Below are 16,800 nucleotides of genomic sequence, written 5' to 3'. Positions count from 1 at the left end.
ATGTATTTTTCAGGGTGATATTCTGAATAACAAAAGTTATCATGAGTGCTGTCAGTCAATACTATTACTTGTAACAAGAAATCATTGCATATGTTAACAGGACATGGGTTGATGTGTCAATATATTTACACACATTCTCAGTAAATGGTTGTGTTTCTGTAACTTTGTCATCTCTGTCTTCTCAAGCTTTGAGCTCCTCTGCTCTCGTTATTTCTAATAATTAAAAAACTATTCAGTTTGAAACCTGGGACTTATACAGGGACGCTTGGCTCAGTCTGGGAGGAGGGGACTGGACCTGCCTGGACTGAGTCTATCAGGTCAATCTCAGTCCTCGGGGGTGGCCTTGATCTGGAGGTGGTGGGAATGGGGGGGGCTGAGGGGAAGGAAAGGGGGCAGGGAGGGGGAGAACAAGGGAACCTGTGGCTGTTATGTAGAACTGAATAGTATTCTAAAATAAAAGAAAAAAAATAAATTAAAAAAAAAACTATTCCAGAGTGTAGACACTATATGATGCAGAGTCCTAGAATTTATTTTTCTGTCTAAATGAAATCATCTACTTCCTCTGGCTCTTACAATCTTATTTCCTTCTCCCCTTCCATGAAGATTTCCAAGTCTTGTGGAAAATGATCTAGAACTCCCATTAGGTCTGAGCACCCCAAAATTTCTTATTCTGTGCACATTGACACATCATAAGCCTTTCTGTTCACTGTTATCTACTATAAGAAGAAGTATCTCTGATGAGGGTTGTATGATGGACTGATCTATGGGTACAGCAGTAAATCATTACGAGTCTTTTTAACACTGTGTCTATTTAGGAGGAAAACAGTGGTAGGTTTTCTTTAGACCTATGATCTATCTAACCACATAGTCTTGGCCTTTTGAACAGTACCAGGTGTGGATTCCATCTAATGGAGTGGGTCTTAAATTCAGTCAGAAAGTGGTTAGTTTCTCCATAACATATGTACCACTCTATTTTTTTTATTTAAGAACTTTTTTACTCATTTTACATACCAACCACAGATTCCCCTCTCATCCCTCCTCCCTACCTCCTCAGCCTTCCTCCCTCAAACACCTCCGTCCTGTGCTACAAAAGGGTAAGGTCTCCCATGGAGAGTCAGGAAAGCCTGGTACATTCAGTTGAGGCAGGACCAAGCCCCTCCCCCTGTGCCAAGGCTGAGCAAGGCACCCACCATAGGCAATGGGCTCCAGAAAGCCAGCACATTGTGCCACTCCTGCATCAGTGGCCATATCTTGCCAAGCTACTGCTGTTGTAGTTCATAGAGTTCTGTAGTGGGTGAGATGGATGATGATTTTCTTCCTCTAGTGGTGTACATAGCATCTTCCAGAACTGCAAAAGCTAGCAAGTAGGGATGAAGCTTTCAGGTCAGTACACGCTTTATTTCTCCATGATTAGAGTTCCCGTTAAGTGGTGTCTCCAGTGATAGTGTCTTACCATCATAATCTGAAGAATAGCCAAGTGCAATAACAATAGCCTGTAATGTGTGATGGTCAATGGGATCCAGTGATTAACATCTCTGAAAGAGATAATCTATTCCTCCTATAAGAGTTTTGTTTGGTATCATATAGTGTCTAGGAGAGGTGTTGCCCCTCCCTCATTATAAGGTAACTCCACATAAATTCTTTTTATTCTGTATATGAATGTATTTTAAGAATATTGGGCTGTACTAGGTTTGCAGATGAATTTTTCAAAAGGCTTTTAATGTTGCTTATTTTGCTGGCTAATTTTATAAGTTCTTAAGAAAGCAGGCTGAGAAATTCCTGATGAGCAATGCAGTAAGCAGCACTCCTCCATGGCCTCTGGCTCCTGCCCTGACTTCCTTCATTGATGAAGAGGGATGTGGAATTGTAAGTCAAATACACCCATTCCTCCTCAAGTTGCTTTAGTCATGGTGTCTCATTACAGCAATCATAACCCTAAGACACTTATATCGAAAGCGTAAAAGGTAACATCCACATGTGATGTTTGTCTTTCTTCATCTGGCTTACTTCTCTTGGGATGATTTCTTCCAGATCCACCATTTTCCTATAAACTTCAGAATTTCACTTTTGTTAACAGCTGAAAAATGTTCCATTATTTAAGTATCATAAGTTCACTATCCATTCTTTTTTTTTTTGAATTTTTTTATTTTATTTTACAATACTATTCAGTTCCACATAACAGCCACAGATTCCCTTGTTCTCTCCCTTCCTGTCCCCCTCCCCTTCCCCCCAGCCCACCCCCCATTCCCACCTCCTCCAGATCAAGGTCTCCCCCGAGGACTGAGATCGACTGAGACACTATCCATTCTTAATATGATGGACATATTCATGTTGTTTCCATTTCCTGGCTACTGTGAATAGAGCACCAATGACCACAGAAGAGCAAGTGTCACTTTATTAAGAGGTATAGTCCTTTGGGCACAGGCATAGGAGTGTTGTACCTGAAGCATGTACTATATCTGTTTCGAGCTTTCGATGTACCTCCATACTGATTTCTATAGTAACTGGACCAGTTTGCACACCCACTAGAAGTGAACAATTGTTCCTTCTCCCCACATTTTTGGCAGCATCTGCTCTCATTTGCTTTTTTTAAATTTATTTATTAAATTTAATTTTACAAATCAGCTACTGATTCCCTTGTTCTCACCCCCTCCTGACCCCCCCTCGCCCTCTCCCCAGCTCACCCCCCATTCCCATCTCCTCCAGGGCAAAGACTCCCCTGAAGATTGAGTTCAACCTTGTAGATTCAGTCCAGGCAGGTCCAGTTCCCTCCTCCCAGGCTAAGCAAAGTGTCCCTGTATAAGCCCCAGGTTCCAAACAGCCAGCACATGCAATGAGCACAGGACCCGGTCCCACTGTCTGGATGCCTCCAGAGCAGATCAAGCTAATCAACTGTTTTATTTATCTAGAGGTCCTGATCCAGTTGGTGGCTCCTCAGCTATTGGTTCATAGTTCATGTGTTTCCTTTCATTTGGATATTTGTCCCCGTGCTTCATTTGCTTTTTAATTTTTACCTTGGCATTTCTGACTGGGGTAAGATTTAATCTCAAAGTAGTTTTAATTTGCATTTCTCTGATGGCAAATAATGTTGGACATTTTTTAATGTTTTTCAGCTATTTGTATTTCCTCTTTGAAAATTCTCTGTTTAATTCCATTGCCCATTTTTAGTTAGATTGTTTGGTTTCTCTGTTTAAACTTTGAATTATTTGTATATTCTAGATTTTAATGCCCTTGGTTGTCGAGTTGGTAAAGGCTTTTTGCCATCCTTAGGCTGCCTCTTCATTCAGATGATGATGTTATTCCCTGCACAGATGTTTTATTGTTGCCTGTGGCCCAGGTTTCAGGTATTGAGATTGGTGCCTGTGCAGCTATGATCTCTTCAGAAAGTCCTTTCCTGTGACAATGAGTTGAAGCATATTCCCTGTTTATACTCTGTCATGTTCAGGGTATTGGGTCTTATGCTGAAGCCTTGATCCACTCAGAGTTGAATTTTGTCCAGGTTGAGAGATAAGGAACTAGTTTCATTCCTCTACATGTAATGCCAGTTTGACCAGCACAGTCTTTTCTCTGGTGTATAGTTTTTACGTCTTTGAAATAAAACAGGTGTCCATATAGGGAGAAACAGGGTGCTAGGGAAGTTCCCAGGAACCCACAAGGTGACCCCACATTAGACTACTAGCAATAGTCAAGAGGGTGCCTGGACTGGTCTACTCCAGTAACCAGATCAGTGAATACCCTAACTGTCATCATACAGCCTTTATCCAGTTACTGATAGAAGCAGATACAAAGGTCCACAGCCAGGCATCAGGTCAAGTGCCAGGAGTTAAATCAGTGAGAAAGAGGAGGGATACTATGAACAAGGGACATAAAGATCATGATGGGAAAATGTGGGGAGATAGCCAACCAAACCAGTGGAAACCCATGAACTGTGGACCAATAGCTGTGGAGCCTCCAGGGGACTGGACTAGGCCCTCTGGATCAGCGAGACATTTGTTTAGATTGAACTTTTTAGGGGGCCCACAGACGGGGATTGGGATCCATCCCTGGTGCATGAACAGACTTTTTGGAGCCCAGTGCCTAAGATGTGACACCTTGAATAGCCTTGGTGCAGGGGGAGGGCCTTGGACCAGACTGAAGTGATTGTACCAGGCTCTGGTGACTCCCCATGGGAGATCTTGACTTAGAGGAAGTAGGAATGTGGGGTGGGTTGGAGGGGGAGGCTGGGGGCAGGAAGATGGAGGATGGGAGAATCTGTGGTTGATATGTAAAATGAAAAGAAAATTTCTTAGTAATTAAAATTAAAAAAATAAACCATAAAGAAATTTATTTTAAAATAGAAAGAGAGAAAGGAAAGAAGGAAAGAAGGAAGGAAGGAAGGAAGGAAGGAAGGAAGGAAGGAAGGAAGGAAGGAAGGAAGGAAGGAAAGGAAGGAAGAAAATAAACGGGTTGTCTATAAGGACATGGACAAGTGTCCAGGTCTTCATATCAACCTATTTATTACATTTCTTCTTAGGTGTGTTATTTAGAAATTTGTTAAGGCATTGGAGCCGGGGCCTGTCCTTGGTGCATGGGCTGGCTTTTTGGAGCCTAGGGCCTGTGCTGGGACACTTTGCTCAGCTTGTTGTAGGGAGGAGGGGACTGGACTGGCCTTGGCTGACTCTACCAGGCTGGACTGACTCCCCAGGGGAGACCTTGCATTGGAGGAGGTGTGGATGGAGGGTGAGTTGGGGGAAAGTGCTGGGGGTGGGAGGAGGGAGGATGGGAAATTCTGTGGCTGATATGTGAAATTAAGTTAATTATAAAATTAATATATATATATATATATATATAAAGAAATTGGTTAGTTATTTTTCACACATTTTAATTTTTATAGATGTGCTACTGATGTTAGGAGAGTTCTGCCATACAGCACATGTTATTCACAGGTTTCAATTATTATTAAATCTTTCCCTCTAGCTCAACCTATGGTCAATCTTGATCATACTTCCTGTACTCTGAGGAAGGTGTACCCTGGGAATGGAAGTTAATATCACACATAAATTATTAGTACTATCAGCGGAGTATTTCACAATTGCAGTGTAGTTAAATTAGATAGCCAGATCCAGAAACTGCCAAGATTATTAGAGGAACTCGTTTTTGCAATTCTGTTTTTGCAGAACCCCTTGCAATACCAAACTATGCATTGACATTCTCTAGTGGAATAGAATAGAGGGGAGAGGAAGAGATGTGGTCAGACATAACACTGTCAGAGTAAATGTTATATTTGAGTACTCCTACTTTGAAATGGAGGCAGATACAATATTTAAAATTCAACATTGACTACTAAGCTGGTCAGAAGTGGATTGTGAACCTTACTATGGAAAAGAGACATGAGATAAAAATGTGATTTTTAAAAAATGAAGTAGCACTGCAAATAATTGCTACAAACATGTTTATAAATAGGAGTAGAGTGTGTTCATATATGAACTCATGAAGGCACCTATGGAAAAGGCTAATGAGGAACATCCAATGAGTCTCCTATGGCAAGCTAAAGAGTGTGATTTGCTGAAAGACAGGGGGAAAACACAGTGAATTTGAACTAGGGCCAAGGGCCAATTCTCTTCAGGTGCTACTCTATAGTTCTTGATTGCTGGAAGAGGAACCTGGAAATGGTGAAAATGACAAGAAGCCAGAAATTATGAAACAATCAAACGTATTGAAAACATGAGTTATAATGTTGGGAAAGCTATAATGGCAGGCTTTGCAGACAAGTTGAATGAGAGAGGGAAGAGAATGCATAACACTATTCTTGGCTCATGGAACATGAAACTACTGAGGATCTATCATAGGTCTAAGCTAAAGGGAAGACAATGTGTCAGAGAGAAGGAGCTGTGCTCTGTAGAATAAGCATCTAGAAACACTGTGTGGCTGAGGGTGAGCTTTGTATAAGGCTACTGAAACCATGAAGAAACATGTGTAGATAGTGGCAATGACTTCAGTTGTGAGTATATTGACTTTGAAGTTATTATGATTCATTGCAACAAAAAGATCATAAAAGTACTATGGGTTCATAGGCCTGGGTTTTGAGAAATGCTCTCTGGGTTAATAGATTTGAAGTAGGTTAGAGTCAGGACAGTTTCAACCAAATTAGAAGTCCCAGACCACAGTAAGTAAAATTCAGAATATACATGGCTGCTTGGCAATGGGGAATGACAATTGTCAGGTTGAAATGTGTAATAGAGAAACCACTCCAAATTTTGGAAAAGACAAAGTGTCTGGAAAGCTAGGAGGCCAAATGTAAAGAAAGGTAGAAGAGTCATCTCAGTACGTTCATCCAAAATTGTCATGCTGTGAAGAATACCTGCTGTGGAGGAGAGTGGTACAGCTGTGTTTCCAGCACCGTGTGCAGAACACAGAACTTACAGGTGACAGAGCAGTAAAGCATGAGCAGGTCCTGAGTAAGGGATGCTCCACTCAACCCACATATCCAAGAAGATGAGGTAGGTTCAGATGTCCTGTTGATCCAAATCTACACAGGGAAAGTTTCTAGGTGGGATATCAAAAGTAAATAAAATATATGTGGTTTCCCAACAGTATGATATGGACAAAAAAGACAAGAGGCTTCTATGATGGAAATATATTAACTCCTTCCCTTTCTGACAGCAGAGAATTTTGAGATGACCAAGTTTGGAAACTAGACTTTGATGTGGTAAACTGTCATATTTTCTCAGAAGCCAACAGACACGGTTGTGAAACGGATACTCTCCATCATGATATTGAGTCCCAACCAGACAATGGTGACAGAGTTTGTGCTGGAAGGGTTCTCAGAGCACCCTAGCCTAAGGCTGCTCCTGATTGGCTGCTTCCTGTCCCTCTACACAATGGCTCTACTAGGCAACATTGTCATCATAGCTTTGGTCACCTCCAGCACTGGGCTCCACAGTCCCATGTACTTTTTCCTGTGCAACCTGGCCACCATGGATATTGTCTGCATCTCCTCCGTGCTGCCAAAGGGGCTGGTTGGCCTAATATCTGATGAAAACACCATCTCCTTCAAGGGGTGTATGACTCAGCTCTTCTTCCTTGTGTGGTCTACATCCTCTGAGCTGCTGCTGCTCACAGTCATGGCCTATGACCGCTACATGGCCATCTGCCATCCCCTGCACTACAACTCTAGGATAAGCCCACACCTGTGTGGGGCCCTAGCAATAGGTGTGTGGTCCATCTGTGCTCTGCATGCCTCTGTCCACACTGGTCTGATGACAAGGCTGTCATTCTGTGGCCCCAAGGTCATCACCCACTTCTTCTGTGAGATCCCCCCACTCCTCCTCCTCTCCTGCAGCTCCACACGTATTAATAGTATCATGACTCTCGTGTCAGATGCCACTTATGCAGGCATCAACTTCATCCTCACCTTACTCTCCTATGGCTGCATCATCGCCAGCATTCTGCGCATGCGCTCTGCTGAGGGCAAGAGGAAGGCCTTTTCTACCTGCTCCTCCCACCTCATCGTGGTCTGTGTGTTCTACTCATCTGTGTTCTGTGCCTACATCAGTCCTGCTTCCAGCTACAGCCCAGAAAGAAGCAAAGTATCTTCAGTGCTGTACTCAGTGCTCAGCCCAACCCTGAACCCCCTCATCTATACACTGAGGAACAAGGATGTCAAGCTCGCCCTGGGAAGACTCTTGCCCTCTTCCTCACACTAAGTGGAGATGTGCAGGCTGTTCTCCTGGCCTGGGCTGTTCCTACATATACCCTCCTAAGAGCAGCCCCATGGAGTGGGGTGTACCTATTATTGTTTTAGAAAAACATTCTCTGATGCAAGGACTGCACAATTCCATTTACTGTAACCTCAAAAACAACAAAATTCTTAGAGGCAATGTAAACAAAACACTCAAGCTTTATATCCTGATAAATACAAATTGTTCCTAATGTAATTAAGTTTATCTAAATGTAGATGGCCGCAATCCACTTCCTGGAAGATTTTCAGTGAGCAACAATGATGATTGTCACAACACAAAGCCCTTTCATCCAGTGCTACCCTGTAAATATCGCAGGGCTTGGTTTCAGAACTGCGGTTAATGGATCCAAACTTCTTAAGGAAATTTGAGGTATCAGCATGCCACAGAGTCTTGGGAAGCCACCTGTCAAGTGGCTCCGTTCTCAATTTCACAGCTTCCTACTGAGCTGTGCAAGTTAAGGCTAGTGGCATTGACATGAAGGGGAAGGCAAATAGAGGAACAGAGGGGAAGTTTAAGTTTCAAAATTGAGCTCACAGATGTGATTCCAGCTTACTTATGACAACGATGACGCTTGAACTCCTGAGAAATATCAGAAATTCCAACAGAGTTTTGGAGACAGTAGATGAGTATCTGCATAGGAAAATGGAACTCTTCCCTCACATGATGAATAAAAACCAACAAAAAGTGGATCATAGGCAAAAGTGCAAGGACTAAAAACTTTTTTCCTATAATATATTTTAATCATGTTCTTTTTCCTTCCACAACTCTTCCCTCATCGTACCTCCCTCCTTAACTACCCATCCAATCCTGTGGCCCTCTCTATTTCTCTGTGTGTGTGTTTGTGTGGGTGTTTCTGTGTGTCTGTGTGTGTGTGCAAAAAGCAAAAGAAATCCAAGACAATATGACAAAACAAAACAAAAAGCACACACCAAAATGGAGTGTTTTGTGTTGACCAATCACTCCTAGCTAAAATTCTTCAAACCCTCTTAGAAGAGGAATAAGAAGGCAGAAAAAAAGGAAGAGGAAAAGGAAGTACATCTGCAGCCACTCTAAGACACTGATAGGAAGACAACTCAGTGGAGAAAGGGCAGCATCTGAGGCAGCTGCTGCTGAGATGATGCTGCATCCTTTTCAGACTGAACACATTCTTCATCAGCTTACTTCCTTATTCTTCTTAAATACTGTACCACAGCAGAACATGTGATGTTTAGATGTAACCAACCATCTTATTAAATAAGAAACACAGAGCCAATACAGAGATGAAAACCAAGAGGTCAGAGCAACATCTAAGAGTTAAAAACCTTACCCTTCACTGTCGCTGTACTTCTCCAAAAGAGACCTACTTCCTGTGTCTGTCTTTTTGTATACAGTTTCTGTTCTGCCTTCTCATTGGTTGTAAACCCAATCACATGACCTCCTAGTCACTGCCTGTCTGTACAGACCTCCAGGTCTTCTGTGGTTGGTATTGAGATTAAAGGCATATGTCTCCAATGCTGGCTGTATCCTTGAACACACAGAGATCTACCTAACTCTGCCTACAAAGTGCTGGGATTAAAGGCGTGCACCACCACCGCCCAGCTTTCACTATGGCTTCCTAATAGCTCTGACCACAGGGCAACTTTATTAATTAACATACAAATCACATATAAGTACAAATAAAATATCACTATAGTGATGCAAATCAGGTATGTTTTATTAATTAGCTCTTCATCCTTGTGGGCAAAATACCTTTTCAAAACGTTTGTTCTGTCTCTTATTTTCAGAGGACTCAGTCCACGGACATTTGGCTCTTTGTTTTGGCCTATTATAAGGCAGGGACTCACAGCAGTGGGGGCAAGTGGAGGCCATCATGGTGGCTCAGAACACATTTAGAGGAATTCCTTGTTCAACTGGATTTCTCCTTTCACTTTAACCCAGGCTTTCTAGCCCTCAGTCACTGGGAGGGTATTACCCACATGGAGAGTGCATCCCCTACTTCAGTGAATGCTTTCTGGAAACACTCTCCACTGCATGGACAGAAGTGTCCCTCAGTGATTTCCTCGGTTATTTTTCATTCAGTTATGGTGACAATAAAGAGTTACATCGGTGCATCACTGGCCTCAGCCTGTTTCAGCTGTTGGTTTCTTTCACACTGTTGGCTTCAAGTCATGTTTGGTGCCATCCCTTCGGTTGTTAGTCTCGTGACTGCTGTGTAAGCTACAGAGCAACTGACAATCACCCAAACACTACATACAAAAATGGTCACAAACACATATGCATGCATACATCTCTTAAACACATTATTTGGGAATTCTTATCATAATGGTGTGATGGCTAAAGAAACTGTGTTTCTCACTAGGCATCCATCTTGGTAGCCATTTATCTCTGATTCAAGTTCCTGGAAGATAAGTTCTCAGTAACCCTGACTCCTTGACCACCACCCAGAAATGTTCAGCTGTAACCTGTGTGATACGGCATAATTCCAATGTCCAACTCTCCAATAGACAGGACATCCCGACTAAAATTACACAGAAATGCTGGAGCTAAATGATGTCACAAATCAAATGGACCTAGCAGGTATTTCCAGGAATGCAGCTGGAAGATCAGCTTTCAGCAGTTCGGGGAAACTGGAAAGGAGTTGTGGTGTTGGTGGAGCTGTATACACACACAGGAGACCGAGGACAAAAGCTTAACTCTTCGTTTTATCTTTCTCCCTGATGAATGTTCTGTTCTTTTTCTACTCTGTTCTTTTACCCTGTTATTTTCCTACTACTTCTCCCCACTTGTTCTCCTTCTGTGTCTTTCCCAATGTCTATTTCTATTTCTTTCCCTCTTTCTCCATCTCTCATTTTTTCTTAACCCTTTACACCTCCTAGTACGAATATTTTTATTCAAGAAAAGATTACCTCATAACCACAAGTTACATATTTTCCAAAAGCAATTTAAAATCTTTACGTAAGAATCATATTAAGATCACAGAGATGTTGAGACTATTTTGGAAAAAGTACAGGGACAAATAGCCAAACTAGTGGAAACACATGGACTATGAACCAATAGCTGAGAAGCCCCAATGGAACTGGATCAGGCCCTCTGGATAAGTGAGACAGTTGATTAGCTTGAACTGTTTGGGAGGCCGCCAGGCAGCGGGACCAGGACCTGTCCATAGTGCATGAGCTGGCATTCTGGAACCTGGGGCCTATTCCAGGACACTTGGTTCAGCCTGGGTAGAGTGAGGAGGGGACTGGACATGCCTTGACTGAATCAACCAGGCTGAACTGAATCCCCAGGGGAGTCCTTGCCCTGGAGGAGGTGAGAATGGGGGTTCAAAAGGGGGGAGGCAGGGGGTGCGGGAGGAGGGAGGACAGAGAAATCTGTGGCTGATATGTAAAATTAAATTAACTATAAATTTTTTTTAAAAAGGATCACAGGTTACATGTTTTCTTTAGAAGCCCACAAGTAGTTAAACATTTGTCTTTGTATTAATTTTCCCAACATAACATCTTCACCCTAAAGCAATGATTTTGAGCAACCTAAGAATATTTTAGTCCATTTCTTTTGTCCTGGCTGGCAGCTGTTGGTGGTTTTGGTGTAGCAGATTTCTATTCTTAATTTTCCTCTGGAGAAACTTTACAGGACTGGTCAGCTAACCATCTATTTTTCTTTACACACAATAGGGTCATCTAATTTCCATTCACAGCTTTATTTTCCAAAGTGCATACAGGGGCTTGTAATTAATTCTGTAAGTTACATGACCAAGGAACTCAGGCCTAACCTTGGGTGTAGGGACATAATTGCTTTCTTTGATCATCAACCTGTTTTTCCACAGGCAGAATTAATGAATGGGTCTCTAACGAATGAAACTTCCTTGTTCTTATTTTTCATCTTCTGCAAATCTCATATATAACAAAAGGGAAGGTAACTTTCAGCCTGTTTATATCTTTTTTGTATCTCTTATTGGAGCAATTGTCAGAATAACCTAAATCATGTCCCTAATCATCTTTACTAATGTCTAATCACCTGTATCTTTTAGGCTAACTCAAAGACTCCAATTAAATCATAGATCTAACTAATCATCATTGCTCTTATAAAAATTATCTTCATTATGATCCACAAGTAAATTGCCCAGTGAGGAGTGGGATTTTCCCAAGTAACAATCACACTATACTAGATACAGTGAGATCCCTTCATATAGTAATCATACCATGCCAAATACAGCAGGAACCGGGCAGCAGCAAACAGAAGGAAGACCAGCAGAACCTGGGGGGCATTAACAATCCTCCCAAGGCTTTGCTCTCCAGGATGTATCCAGAGTAGCTTTGATATCCTGAAATAAGCTCCATTGCTGTCTACAGCTCCTCTGACATGGCCATCAGCACAGTACATTTCACCCAAACAAAAATCAATATACCTCCTTCTTAGCAGCTCATAGAACTTTTTCAAAATTGGTCACATATTCAGATACAAAGAAAGTATCAATAGATATGAAAAAATGGAAAACACCCTGCATTCTATCTGACCACCATTGATTAAACTTGGATATCACCAAACAAGGCAACAACAGAAAGTGCAGACTCATGGAAGCTGGACAACTCCATACTGAACGAAAAATGGGCCAAGACACAAAGTAAGATAGACATTAAAAGCTTTTTAGAATTGAATGAAAATGAAAGCTCAACATACTCAAGCCTACAAGACACAGTGAAGGGAGTATCAAGAGGCAAGTTCACAGCACTAATTACACACATCAGAAACACTGGAGAGATTCCTATTGCCAACTTAAAGGCACACATAGAATGAAAGTTCTAGAACAAGAAGAAGAAATATCACCCAAAAGGAGTAGATGGCAGTAAATAATCAAACTCAGGATTGGAATGAATAAACAAGAAACAACAACAAAAAAGCACAAAGAATCAATGAAACAAAGACTTGATTCATTGAAACAAATCAATGATTGATAAACCCTTAGCCAAATTAACTAAAAGGTGGAGAGAGAAGATTCAAATTAAAATTAGAGACCAAAACGGTACAAACATGGAAATTCAGAGAATTCTAAAACACATTTTAAAAATATGTACCCCAAAAAACTGGAAAACCTAAAATAAATGGATAAATTTCTTGATATATACCACCTACCATAGCCAAATCAATATCAGATAAGCAACTTAAACAGACCTATAACCCCTAATGAAATAAAAACAATAACTAAGTCTCTCAGTCAAAAGAAGCCCAGGGCCAGATGGATTGAGCACAGAATTCTAACAAACTTTCAAAAACAAATTAACATCATATTCCTCAGTTTTTCTACAAAATAGAAATGGAGGGAATATTGCTTAATTCTGTTATGAAGCCACAATTAAACTGATACCTAAACCAACAAAGATTCAACAAATAAAGTCAATTACACACTGATTTCCCCTATAAATATAAACATAAGATTCTCAATTTAAAAAAAAAAAAAAAAAAAAAAAAACTTCCAAACCGAATCCAAGAACACATCGAAAAGGTCACCCACCTTGAGAAAATAAGTTTTATCCCTGAGATACAGGTGTGGTATAACATATGTAAATCAATAAATGTAATCTACCACAGAAATGGATTGAAAAACAAAAATTACTAATTAGATGCAGAAAGGGTCTTTGACAAATTTCAAAACCCTTTTATAATAAAAGCCTTGGAGAGACTAGAGATAAAAGGACATAACTCAACATTATAAAGGTAATTTGCAGCAGCCCACATCCAACATGACATTAAACAAAGAGAAACTCAAAGCATTTCCACTAAATCAGGAACAAGACAAAGATGTCCTTTCTCCCCATACCTATTCTGTAGTATGTGAAGTCTTAGCTGGAGCAATAAGACAACTGGATGAAATCAGAAAGATACAAATAGGAAAGGAAGAATCAAAGTGTCTTTATTTACAGATGAAATAATTGTTTACATAAAAGACCTTTAAAATTCCACTGCAAACCCTTATAGCTGATAAACACTTTCAGCAAAGTAGAAAGATACAAATTGAACACATGAAAAATCAGTAGCCTTCCTATATAAAAATGATGAATAGGCTGGGAAAGGATACAGGGAAACAATCTTTTACAGTAAAATTTTAAAATATCTCGGGGTAACTCTAATCTAGCAAGTGAAAGACTTATATGATAAAAACTTTAAGACATTGAAGAAAGATGTTGAAGTAAATATCACAAGATGAAAATATCTCCCATGCACTTGGATCAGTATGATTAATATGGTAAAAATGGATGCCCTACCAAAAGCAATATACAGACTGAATGCAATCTTCCTCAAAATTACAATGCAATTCTTCACAGAAAATGAAAGGACAATTTTCATTTCATATGGAAAAAAATAAGGATAGTTTAAAAAAAATCCTGAATAACAAAAGAACTGCTGGAGATATCAGGATCCCTGATCTGAAGTTGTACTACAGAGCTATAGTGATTAACATTTTATTGATATAAAAACAGACACATTGATCAATAGAATCAAGTTGAAGACCCAGAATAAATCCTCACAGCTGTGGACACCTAATATTTTATAAAGAAGCCAGAAATACACTCTAGAAAAAAAGGCAGCATCTTCAAATGGTTAATGCGAAGGCTGCATGTAGAAGGGTCCTGGTAGATCCATCCTTATCACACTGTTCAAAATTAAACCACAAATGGGTCAAGGACCTCAACATCAGGCAAGATATGCTTATTCTGAAAGGCGAGAAAGTGGGGAATAATCTTGAACTCATTGGCACAGACAAAGATTTTCTGAACAGGACACCAATGGCACAGGCACTAAGAACAACAATTAACAAATGGGACCTCATGAAAGGAAAAAGCTTCTGTATGGCAAAGGACACCATCATTCAGACAAAGTGGTTGGCTACAGAATTGGAAAAGATTTTTTTTACCAACTACACATCTGATAGAAAGCTAATACCTAAATATATAAAGAACTCAAAAACTGGACATCAAGAAACAACCCAATTTAAAAATTGAGTATAGAAATAAACAGAGGGTTCTCAAAAGATGAAACACATATGATTGAGAAACACATAAAGAAATGTTCAACATCCTTGGTCATCAGGAAAATGTAAATTAAAATTACTTTGAGATTTCATATTACATCAGTCAGAGTTGCTAAGATCAATAAAACAAATAAAAGCTCGGCCTGGTGAGAATGTAGGGTAAGGGGAACATTCATCCATTGCGGGTGGTAGTTCTAACTGGTACAGCCACTATACAAACCAGTGTGGTGGCTCCTTGGGAAGATCAAGTTTACCATTTGGGACATGTACCCAAGGACTCTACATTCTACCACAGGGACACTTGCTAATCCATGTCAGTGCTACTTTATTCATAAATCCCAGAAAGTGGAACACCCTAGATGTCTGTCAATAGGTGAATGGGTAAAATTAGTGGTAGATTTACACAATGAAATCTTTCAGGTGTTAATAAGTAAGAAATAACAAAATTCGAAAGAGAAGAATAAATTCCTCCCAACTACAATACATTGGTGACCTACTTGCATGATAAACTGTTGTAACAACAGCACGAAAGTTTTAGGGGTAGCCAACCACTATCTAAGTGAATATAAGTACCACTCCATGAAATGGAACCCATGCCTGACACTGTTCATGTGACCAAGAACCTGAAATAGGTCCCTTCAGAGACCAAGGGAAACACTATATACTACATTTCTGCAAAAGGGAAGTACCAATTAAATGACTCCTGACAACATTCTACTATAGGCAGAGATCAGTGTCTCATTCAGCCATTCTCAGAGAAGCCACCTCCTGCAGTACATGGGAACAAATACAGAAACCCACAACTGTACAATGTGCAAATAGTGAGAGACCTAGAGCACTCAGGGAAGATCCATTCTCACCAATAGAGTATAACTATATATATAAACCTCACTTACAGGTAGACCTAATGACCAGCAGTAGATGACCAAGAGAAACTGAGCTCAATGGTGTTTCTGTAGACTTTGTCTCTCATATTTCTTTGCTTGGGCATCTATGTGTCTTAATGGCCTTTTGCTTGTATATTATGGTTGCTGGTTTTGTGTTTTTATGGTCTTTGGTCATATGTGTTTGTTTCTTGTGTTTGTTCTTTTTTCTTTATTGTTTTATTTGCTTTTTGTTTGTTTGTTTCCTAAAGACAGAGAGATAAAAGACATGGAGTTGAGTGGTGGGAAGCTTTGAGAGTAGTATGGGGAGAGGAAATCAGAATCGTAATATTTTGTGTGAAAAAAATACTTTTCAGTTAACAATTGTAATTAAATTGGTTTTATTTCAGTTTTCCTTTATAATGGATCTGATGGCATCTAAAACTTTGAATACATTTTTTCTTTGAAATTTTTGAGATTATAATTTGATTATAATATTTTTGCCCATTTTTTCCTAAATCAAAATCATTCCATATATCCAACCCCTACTCTTCTTCAAATTTATGTCCCTTTTTAATTTACTAATTATATTAAATGCATATAAGGATATCTATATTACTAAATAAAACTTGATCTGCCTGTATAATGCTACCTGCATGTATATTCTCAGGGCTTAAAAAATGTAGCAAATAGAATGTAAGTGTTGATTATATTAATTCATAACAATACATTGAAGGCTTAGATGTAGGAATAGGAAGGGGAGGCAGAGAGAGTAAAAGATTCTTAGAATAAACCCATTGTATATGTGTCAAATTCAGATGAAGCACTCTCAGCAGAATACAGAGGAGTCAATTTCTACCACAGTGAGACCTTCCACACAGAACACGAAAATCCCAAAGGCACTCTAGGAGATGAGTGCAGAGTGTTGAAGAAGGATGTGGAGGGTGAACTGCTGCTACCCACACTATGAGACTCCCCTGACCAACCTCTTCCTCACCAGTCTTCAGGGAGTTTGGGTCATGAAGCCAAGAGCTTTCTTTAATTGATCCTAAGAGCTTTCTCCTTGAGTTTCTATCCCAGGAGGCACCAGGACAAACACCTGCCCCGGGTCTCAGAATATCACAGGAATTTCTGAAGGTCAGTAGCCACTCAGCACGAAGGAAGACAGAGCTTCAGAGGGACACTAAAGACTCCATGTTTACAGGAA

The 16,800-nt window shown here is 40.2% G+C and overlaps 1 protein-coding gene across 1 annotated transcript; it reads left to right on the top strand.

Moving 5' to 3' along the window:
- The first annotated feature begins 6,712 nt into the window (after positions 1-6,712).
- LOC114695024 (olfactory receptor 13A1-like) lies at positions 6,713-7,685 on the top strand. Its single transcript, XM_028872173.2, has one exon. The coding sequence runs from the start codon at positions 6,750-6,752 to the stop codon at positions 7,683-7,685; it is 936 nt and encodes a 311-aa protein (XP_028728006.1). The 5' UTR covers positions 6,713-6,749.
- Positions 7,686-16,800: the final 9,115 nt, after the last annotated feature.

This window comes from Peromyscus leucopus, chromosome 1 (assembly GCF_004664715.2).
Source record: "Peromyscus leucopus breed LL Stock chromosome 1, UCI_PerLeu_2.1, whole genome shotgun sequence".
Classification (NCBI taxonomy): Eukaryota; Metazoa; Chordata; class Mammalia; order Rodentia; family Cricetidae; genus Peromyscus; species Peromyscus leucopus.
The sequence above is the reverse complement of the archived record's forward strand: the minus strand, read 5'-3'. Positions and strand labels throughout refer to the sequence as shown.

Coding starts and splice junctions, on each gene's coding strand:
- LOC114695024 (XM_028872173.2), top strand. CDS start 6,750: ATGATATTGAGTCCCAACCAGACAATGGTGACAGAGTTTGTGCTGGAA.